General features: G+C 34.6%; 1 protein-coding gene across 1 annotated transcript; it reads right to left on the bottom strand.

Annotated features, from left to right (window-relative positions):
• Window positions 1-369: 369 nt before the first annotated feature.
• Window positions 370-10,438, bottom strand: LOC133804538 (bifunctional aspartate aminotransferase and glutamate/aspartate-prephenate aminotransferase-like). The gene is made up of 10 exons (XM_062242695.1): window positions 10,246-10,438; window positions 9,909-10,110; window positions 9,699-9,792; window positions 2,810-2,913; window positions 2,015-2,263; window positions 1,805-1,918; window positions 1,567-1,650; window positions 1,089-1,259; window positions 868-981; window positions 370-720 (listed from the first exon to the last, which is right to left on the bottom strand). Exons 2-10 carry the CDS (start codon window positions 10,071-10,073, stop codon window positions 586-588), a joined length of 1,230 nt encoding a protein of 409 aa, XP_062098679.1. The 5' UTR covers window positions 10,074-10,110; window positions 10,246-10,438; the 3' UTR covers window positions 370-585.
• Window positions 10,439-10,722: the final 284 nt, after the last annotated feature.

Below are 10,722 nucleotides of genomic sequence, written 5' to 3'. Positions count from 1 at the left end.
GAAAGAAAAAAAAAGATAGGAAGGAAAAAATGGCAAAAAAAAGAAGAAAACTAATTGTAGAAAAAAGAGAAGAAAAAAAAGAACGAAAAAAAAAAAGGGAGAAAAAAAAGTTGGAAAAATAATTAAGAAAATTGAAGAAAAAAAAACAAAATTACTCTTAAAATCAAAAAAATATGGCATAATCAAATTTATGGGGAATAAAATTTCCAAATTAAAAAAGTCCTAAAAAATTAAAATATTAAATGTACATATTTTTATAAATCTACCTACGAAAAGCCATAAATATAAAAAAAAAAAAAAAAAAAAAAAAAAATTCCCTTATTTTTTCTCCACCTCCAATTTTTTTTTCTTCTCTAGGAAACAGCCACATTGATTTATTCTTATCTTATTATTATAAATGACCACGTTGATTTATTCTTATCTATTAAAAGAAAAACACAGAATCATGAGTTAATAACTCGGATTTATTCTTATTCATCAAAAGCCACTCAATCACTCCATACCAATACCAAACCTCACTAGTCACGACATTACTATTTCAGCTTTGACAAGAACCTGTTTCAATATCATCCGCCGATGTAATATTTAGGCCGGACGCTTAAGAAGAAGAAGTGATTTCTTAATGCTTTCAAAGGCTGCCTTTAGAGTGTCAAGAGATGAGGAATAGGAGATGCGAAGGCCTTTGTCTTCTCCGAATGCACTCCCTGGGACTGTCGCAACCTGTTAATCAAAACACAAATTAACCATTTATAAACAACTCAATAAGTAACTATGTACCCAGTCTTTTCTTTCAGATATTTTGGTTGTAGTTTAGCATGACAATATCACATTCTGAATATCCTAATGTGCTTTTGATTGTTAGCTTACCTGAGCCTTTTCAAGCAGGTACCCGCAAAAAGACTCTGAGTCATCTATTTTTCCAAATTCTTCAACCTCTGATCCATAGTAGAAGCTAAAATCAAGGAAGAGATAGAAAGCTCCCTGCAAATTAATGAGATATAATGTGTAAAAACATATTATCGCAACATAAACACTTGAACATGCTCATATTCAATGAAAAACTAGTAAAAATGGTTAAAAGTCATTACCTGTGGTTCCAACATTTTCACACCCTCCAGCTCACCAAAGCTTCGGACCAAGAAATCACGTCTCTCCCTAAATGCTTTTACCATGGTAGCAACTGCTTCGCCACCAGCATGACCCAGTCCTAAGGCAGCAACAGCTGCTTTTTGGGATATATTACTGGCACTTGATGTGAACTACATTACAGTACATGTTGTTAGCCAAGTGTCTGTAAAGAGTTTTATCATTCTCTACCTGCTTGTAATGCATAAGAAAGCATGGGGCACTATAGTTGATCTTCCTTGATTGTTTGCGTGTGCAGATAAAATGGTTTCTATTAATGTTAGAAATATAAATAAAATGCTGGACTTCACAGTTCAGTTCTTAACTTTAGTTTTCCTTTGAAATTAATAGGGAGTGCATAAGATTACATTTCCATAGATTTGGTTGATTTGTTATGACAAATACGAGTAGCAGATCATATAGATATTGACCTAGATATACCTGACTCTGCAATTTTCCACATGCTGCAACAAAGTGTGAAGGCCCAGCAAGATACCCAAGCCGCCAGCCAGTCATTGCAAAGCACTGCATAACATCCCTTTTTGAGTATCAAATTTCACAGTAAAACACCATTTTTGTATAGTAAAATGACCAAAAGCTCTAAAATGATCATTTCAAGTCTAGACCAATGAAAGGCAGAGAGAGAAGACCAATATGAAAATGCAAAGACACAAGTTACCTTAGAAAACCCGTTGATTGTAAGTGTCCTCTCCCACATATCTGGCAAAGATGCAAAGCTTGTATGAGTTGCTGGCGCATACATGATGTGTTCATATATTTCATCTGAAAGAACCTACAATAAAAACAACCAGATAAATTTCAGAATCAAATCATGTAAAGTTGGGGATAACATTAAAAGACTAGATTTTAAGATTTAGGTTGTAAGTACCAAAAGCCTTGGATGCTTTGCTACAATTTGAGCAATCTCTTCAAGCAACTTCTTGGGGTAAACAGATCCAGTTGGGTTACAAGGAGAACAAAGAATTAAGAGTCTTGACTTTTCAGTGAGTTTGGATTCAAGAACCTTTGGATCTAGAAGAAAATTATCCTCTATCCTAGTTGAAAGAATCACAGGTGCTGCATCAGCCAACCTTGCTATTTCTGGGTAACTCACCCAAAATGGAGCTGGGATTAAAACCTGAATAAAAGTGTTCAGTAATTAGAGCCAACTTCATAAGTCATGTCAAAGATTTATATGATTAACAACCGAATATCATACCACAGAAAACAAATAATTCCAAAATATAAACACAATATACTGATCATATACTATTTATATATCAAATAAACAAAAGCACCAAGATTCAAATCCATAAAGTAGTTAATTATCAGTAGTAATTCTCTCATACAGACTAAAGAGCTTAAAATTTCAATTGTAGGAAACTGCGTTGTAACTCCTGCTGGTCATCTCATATTTCCAGTTTGTGTAAGAAAACGAATAGTCTGCATAATCTTTAGTACAAGTGACTCGATCAAAACATATATTCAGAGAGACCGTGAACATTGAAGGAATTCAATCAAGCTTTAGATGAGTACACATGCTAGTACATAATAACATTTTCACGATCACGACAAAAGCCCCATTATTAAGAAAAAGGAGGGAAGGGGAGCAAATAACAAGTTCGTATTAAGAAGAAAACAGAAAAAGAAAATTCAATAACCATTCGAGTGTAAAGCAGTTTACCTCATCTCCAGGAGAACATACTGCAAGTACTGCTTGAACAATACTCTGCTTCGCACCGTTGCTAACTACAATCTGATCAGGTGTGTAAGAAATTTCATTCTCCTCTGCAAAGCAAGCAAGACCAATTATCAGAATCTTAGTTCTTACAGTACAACAGAATAATGCTACAAAGTACCTAGGGTGCTCAACATTACAACAACTAATAAATGTCAGAATTGATGACTTTTGTTATTGGTCAACGGTCAGTTTCTGGGGTTAGTTAAATTAGTTAACAAAGCAAACAAGACTGCAGCTTGTTTGTTGGAACTGCAACTGACTATATGATAGACTCTATTTTGACTCTTAAGGCCTCAGTTAGTGTCTGGGCCCGTAATCTGCACTAGGAAAACTTTAACGTCTGTATTCAATTTGGTATCTGTTGAAAAAGGGGAAAAAATCAGTAATATTATATTACTGATTATAATATCTTTGTAGATATTTTGTACATTTACTCGGTATCTTCCTTTAGGAAAACCAAATAGTTAGTTTCCTTTTTTATTTTTATTTTATTTTCCTGCTCTTAGGTTTAGTGTTGAGCTAGAATATTTGATAGTTAATAGCAGATTTGTACAGATTTGTTTATAGCTTATACCAGCCTATTTAAAGGCTCTTTTTCTCTATCAATAATATACAAAAAAAAGTTACCCTAATTCACATGGTATCCGAGCCACCCCAAAACAAACACTGTACTTCAAATTTTTTTTTTTCACTGCCAAAGCCTTTTTTCCTTCCAGCAGTCCAGCCATGTCTGAAGAATCATCTGAAACTACTCTCGTTCTCCCAAACCCACCTGCAACAAAGAACACCACTCGCCAATCCAATACTGATTCCACCCTGTTCAAATCACCACTATCCGCCTGAATGGGGATAATTTTTTACGTTGGTCGCAGTCTGTTTGAATGTACATCAAGGGAAGGGGAAAGATTGGGTACCTGACTGGAGAAACGAAGAAACCAGCACCTAAGGATCCGACTTATTTGACCTGGGACGCAGCAAACTCAATGGTGATGACTTGGCTCGTGAATTCAATGGATGAGGCAAGGTTTAAAAAAACGTTTTTAAGCCTCAAGGCGTTTCCTTTTTGTGAGGCGAAACGTAAGCCTTGAGGCGCATTGAGGCGTAAGTCTCAAATTTCGAATAGAAAATATATTTAGATACATAAAATATCATGATAATAACCCAAAGTTATATGGAGCATAAAATAAAGCATGCAATGTCTCATAAAACTCAAACATAGCATAAAATGTCTCATAAAACTCGAACATAGCATAAAATGTCTCATAAAACTGAAACATAAAATTGTCTAAAATTATAATTTAAAGATAGAAGTTTTGTTTCTAGGGCTAGAATTCTAGATTCTAGTTATCCTAGAACAAACTTGAGTAGTAGATGGTGATGGTGATGCCCTATCCTTGTTTCAAGTAAATAAATTCATTCTTAACTTCATCGGGTACTTCCGTACATGGTGCAACATTCTTCTTACTATGTGCAAGATGATCTTTCAATCTCTTAACACCTCCCTTGATAATCTTTTTGCAATATTTGCATTCAAGATAAACATAATTTTTCTTATTCCTTCTACTCCCACATCAACCTCAGGACTATGCTTCCAAGCCGGGTCTTTTCTATTTGAGTGACTCCCTCCAACAACACTTTTATTTGAACTTCTAACCATTTTACTATCTACAAATAACAAAAAATAACAAAATAAATAAACATCTAAGTTCTAACCACTAAATAAAAAGACTAATAAGTTTTATTAAGAAAATACCTAACAAGGAAGGTTCGGCTGTCTGGGATTGCTAGTTTCTTGCTCTGTTGTCTTGGCCGAAGAAGAAGAGAAATCGAAGAAGAAGAAGAAGAAAAGTGGCCGGCACTTAGGATTTTGAGTTTTATTTGAATTGGGCATTATATGTTTTTATTTTTACTTTTAAGTGAATCTAAATTGGGCCTTATTTGTTTTTGTATTTATTAAGTTAAGTGATTAAGCCCTCTAAAAAATGGGCCTAAACCAATTAAATAAAAAACATTAATTTTGGGCTTTAAAAATTGTGCTAAGAAGCCCAAATTTCATTTAACTTACAAAGGCTTAAGCCTCACTACTGCCTTGACACACACCAAACAACCAACGCCTCTGAAGAGAGGAGTACGCCTCTTTCCCTCCTGCCAGGGCTTAAGCCCTGAAAACTCAACAATGCTTTTTGAAACCATGGGATGAGGATATTAGTTCGAACTACATGTGCTACTCCATGACTATGGATCTTTGGGACAATGTGAATGAGATGTACTCTGACTTAGGGAATCAATCCCAAGTGTATGCATTGACTTTGAAGCTTGGTGAAGTTCGACAAGGGGACAATTCTGTTACCAGGTATTTTAATTCCTTGAAATGTCTTTGGAAAGACTTGGATCTGTTTAATGACTATGAATGGAAATCTACTGATGATGTTGCACACAACAAGAAAACTGTGGAGGCATATCATATATATAAATTTCTTGCAGGACTTAATGTTGAATTTGATGAGGATCAAGGTCGGATTATTGGTAGAACTCCTCTACCCTCAATTGGCGAGGTGTTTGCTGAGGTTCGAAGGGAAGAGAGCCGCCGTCATGCAATGCTTGGAAAAAAAGCCTATGGGAAATATTAAAAATTCTGCCCTTGCTGGGGTTGACGCCACAGCCCATAAAGTTTTTGTTATCCACCGAAAACTGAGGAAAAACCACGAGTATGGTGTGATTTTTGCAACAAACCACATCATACACGTGAAACCTGTTGGAAGATTCATGGAAAACCACCGAATTGGAAAAACAGTAGATCTGGTGATCGAAACAACTGCTCCATTCCCACTGCAAATGAAGCTGAGACAAGTCCTTTCAACAAGGAGCAGATGGATCACCTTCTGAAGTTGTTGAAATCCAATTCCTCATTTGGTACTCCCTAGTGTTTCTTTGGCACAAACAGGTAGTATTCCCAATGCTTTTTCTAGTCATTTACATTCTACTCCATGGATCATTGATTTTGGAGCTTTTGATCACAAGACTAGTTCATCCAATTTATTTCATACTTATTCACCATGTTCAGGTTCTAATGAAATTAGAATGGTCGATGGTAGTTTTTCACCTATTGCAGGAAAAGGTTTAATAAAATTAACTCAGAATATAGATCTTAAATTTGTACTTCATGTCCCTAAATTAGCCTGCAATCTTCTTTCTGTTAGTCTGTTAACAAAAAATTCTAATTGTTTTGTCATTTTCTATGATTCCTACTGTGAATTTCAGGATCGGAACTCTAGGAAGATAATTAACAGTGCTAAGTTTATTGATGGACTCTACTATTTTGATGGCAACAACTCTAGTAATAAACAAGTTCAGGGCCTTAGTAGTGTTAGTTCTATTTCTGTTTCTGAACAAATAATGCTTTGGCACATAAGACTTGGACATCCTAGTTTTCTTTATCTTAAACACTTGTCTCCTACTTTATCTAAAGGTTTGCATGTTTCATCTTTATATTGTGAAAGTTGTTATTTGGCTAAAAATCATCGCAATCCTTATCGTCCAAAACCATATACTCCTTCAAAACCATTTTCTTAATTCATAGTGATGTTTGGGGACCATCTAGAGTTGCTACTTTATCTAGAAAAAAATAGTTCGTGACCTTTATTGATGAACATACTCGTTTATGTTGGGTTTACAAGACTCAAAAATCCGATGTTGAAAAATTGTTCAAAGATTTTTACATGATTATTGAAGCTCAATTTCAAACAAAAATTAGCATCCTTCGCACTTATAGACGCTGAATATTTTAATAATTTTTTGAGTGATTTTCTTAAAGAAAAAGGAATTCTACATCAATCTACTTGTGTTGACACCCCTCAACAAAACGGAATTGTTGAAAGACAAAAACAGGCACTTAATTCATAGTTATGTTTGGGGACTATCTAGAGTTGCTACTTTATCTAGAAAAAAATAGTTTGTGACCTTTATTGATGAACATACTCGTTTATGTTGGGTTTACTTGATGACTCAAAAATCTGATGTTTAAAAATTGTTCAAAGATTTTTACATGACTATTGAAACTCAATTTTAAACGAAAATTAGCATCCTTCGCACTGATAAACACTGAATATTTTAATAATTTTGAGTGATTTTCTGAAAGTAAATCACTCAAAAAATTATTAAAAAACACCCCTCAACAAAACGGAATTGTTGAAAGAAAAAACAGGCATTTACTTGAAGTAGCACGCGCTTTAATGTTTTCTATGCATGTTCCCAAGTATCTATGGGGAGAAGTCATTTTAACAGCTACTTATTTAATTAATAGATTGCCTATATGTATTCTAAAGTATAGCACACCAATAGAATGTTTTCAAAAAGAATTTCCTTCATCACGAATATATTCAAATTTGCCTTTGAAATTTTTTGGCTGCATTGTCTTTGTGCATATCCATAGTAATAATCAATCCAAACTTGATCCTAGGGCTACTAAATGTGTTTTTATAGGGTATGCTTCTAATAAAGGGGGATACAAATGCTATAATCCCCAAACAAGAAAAATTTATGTCAGTGTGGATGTTACATTCTATGAAAATCAACCCTATTTTAAAAAAAAATCTCTTCAGGGGAGGATAATTTTTGACAATTATCATCTAATCCTTTACCTAATTTGATTATTTCTAATCAAGGTCTGGAACAAAGTGTTACGATTAACAAAAATAATGTGGAAAATTCTAGAACTATAGTGCCAAGTATTATTGTATCTGAAACAGGGGGAGAAACACTACAAATTAATCCTAAACTTAGGGTTTATACTCGGAGAAGGACTCATCATCAAAGTCAGCCTACTCTTCTTAGCACTAACCAATCTCACCCTTTGGGAACTGGACCTCCAAATATCACAGGTAACTCTAATCCTTCATGTTCTATTCTTGTGCCACATTCTAGCCAAGAGACATCTGACCTTGACATTCCTATAGCCATTAGAAAGGGTACTCGCACGTGCACCAAATATCCCTTAGCTAATTATCTCTCATATACAAAACTCTCATCCAACCATAAAGCTTTTAATTCAAAAATTTCAAACTTGTTTGTCCCGAGAAACATTCAGGAAGCTCTTGATGATCCGAATTGGAAATTAGCAGTGATGGAAGAGATAAATGCTCTTAGGAGAAGTGGTACTTTGGAGATTGTTAATATACCAAATGGAAAAAAGACAATAGGGTGTAGATGGATTTTTACAGTAAAATGCAAGGCTAATGGCAGTATAGAAAGGTACAAGGCAAGATTAATGGCTAAGGGGTTCACTCAAACACATGGGATTGACTACCAAGAAACTTTTGCCCCAATAGCTAATGCAAACTCCATAAGAATCTTGTTATCTCTAACAATAAATTTTAATTGGCAGCTACACCAATTAGATGTAAAAAATATATTTCTTAATGGAGATCTAGAAGAAGAAGTATTAATGAATCTACCACCCGAATTTGAGGAAAAAATTGGTTCAAACATAGTTTGTAGATTAAAGAAATCTTTATATGGCCTAAAACAATCTCCTAGAGCTTGGTTTGAGAGATTTGGGAAAACTGTAAGGAGTTGTGGTTACACTCAGAGTCAAGCTGAACATACCATGTTTGTAAACATGGGAAAGAAGGCAAGGTAACTATTTTGATCGTGTACGTTGATGACATAATTTTGATTGGAGAAGGCAGTGAAGAATTACAAAAACTAAAAACAAAACTGGCTGCTGAGTTTGAGATCAAAGATTTGGGTATACTCAAATACTTTCTTGGAATGGAGTTTGCTAGGTCCAAAGAAGGTATTTTGGTGAGTATTCGTAAATATGTTATTGATTTGCTTAATGAGACAAGAATGACTAGGGATGTCAATTTAACCCACGGAGTAGGGTCCCTGTGGGGACCCGCCCCTAATGGGGCAGGGGACATGACCGTCGTCCCGAACTCATCCCGTTTACATTGGGACAATAAAGCTTCCATTTCTATTGCTCACAATCCAGTGCTCCATGATAGAACGAAACACGTGGAAGTGGACAAACATTTCATTAAAGAGAAACTTGAATCTGGTCTTATATGCATGCCTTACATTCCTACAACAGAACAGATAGCTTACAAAGGGATTTCCTACAAGACACTTTGACAAATTAATGGGCAAGCTGGCCATGAAGGATATTTTCAAACCAGCTTGAGGGGAGTGTTGAAAAAGGAAAAAATCAGTAATATTATATTACTGATTATAATATCTTTGTAGATGTTTTGTACATTTACTCAGTATCTTCCTTTAGGGAAACCAAATAGTTTGTTTCCTTTTTTTTTTTTTTATTTTCCTGATTCTTAGGTTTAGTGTTGACCTAGAATATTTGATAGTTAATAGCAGATTTGTGTATAGGTTGTACCAGCCTATTTAAAAGCTCTTGTTCTCTATCAATAATATACAAAAAAAAAATACCCTAATTCAGTGATAAAACCTCTGTGAGAGAATTGTGTTCTCTGTAAGATATTGGGTTTGGCACAGGCCTATAGTGCTTGTACTTTGTACCAAAGATTACATTCTTAAGCGAGGTTGATGATTGTGTAACTTTGGTGGTTGGAATAGTGAGTTAGTCTAGGAGATTGGACCCCAGCCGTGATTGTACATTGTCATTCTGAAAGTTGAACCATGTAAAACTGTGTTCATTTGCATTTTACTTTGTGTTTTAGTTCTTATCCATATTTGATTCACTGTTGAGATCGTGGTGAAGGGTTGATCCACATTATTAATTTATTAGTGTATGGGAATATGTGATCCAATCGCATTGCATACAAAAGAGTAAAAAGAAAAAAGTTGATTAGTAACAAACCTTTAAGCTTACGACATATAGCTTGACGGAGCTCTAAAATTCCAGCATTCTGAGTATACCTTGTTTGACCTTCACGAATAGCCTTAATCCCGGCCTATACTTTCCACCCAAAAAAAAAACTATTAAAGACATGTACAAAATAATATAGGGAAAAAAGGATTACAGTGTATATATTTTAATTGTAGAAAAGGGGTCAATCAAGAAAAGTACCTCAGCAATTGCAGCTGGTGTATTGAAATCAGGTTCTCCAGTTGATAATTTAATAATGGGAACACCAGCTTGAATAAGAGCCGAGGCCTGATCAGCTACAGTCACAGACCTTGATGGCTTTATAGAATTCACTCTGGGGCTTAAAGAGGTATCGACTGAACTCATTCTATCTCTTCTATCAGAGATATTCTTCTTTGTAGATCTAAAAAGAATTATAAAACTGTTAAATTCAGAGAAGACAATCTACTTACAATACCACAAAAAACACGAAACAACATATCTATGTATATTAATAAGAAAGAGGCATTAATAATCTAAAGGAAGTAGATTTAGTTACTTGAGAGGAGGAAGAGTACTGAGATGAACTCCTATCCTAGAGAAGAGATGAGTTTGTGAAAGTGGGTTGTGTTGACTGTTGAGTGGAGTTGAACGAGCAACTGAGTCTGAAGTGATTCGGATATCTGAATAAGTAGATACGATCTTATCAAGGGATGGCTACGAAATTTGGATTCGGGGAAAAAAATGCAAAAACAAACTAGTAGGATTAATAGCACATATGTCCCAACCTTTTCACATTGTTTCGATTCAAGTCCTTAATATTTTTAGCTGGCAGATCATCCCAATGCTAAATTTATATTACAACAAATTAACATGTCCCATAACCCTTTTTCTTTTTTCTCTATAAAATCACTTTTTTATTTTATTCTTTTTAAAATAATGGTATATTTTCATAATTGGGTATTCAAAGCATTGAGTTATTTTCCTGTATTATAAGCAGAAGCTGGTCTCTTTTTTTTTTCTAACTACAATATAA

Source organism: Humulus lupulus, chromosome 1 (genome assembly GCF_963169125.1).
Source record: "Humulus lupulus chromosome 1, drHumLupu1.1, whole genome shotgun sequence".
Taxonomy (NCBI): domain Eukaryota; kingdom Viridiplantae; phylum Streptophyta; class Magnoliopsida; order Rosales; family Cannabaceae; genus Humulus; species Humulus lupulus.
This window is presented reverse-complemented; position numbering and strand designations above follow the sequence as displayed.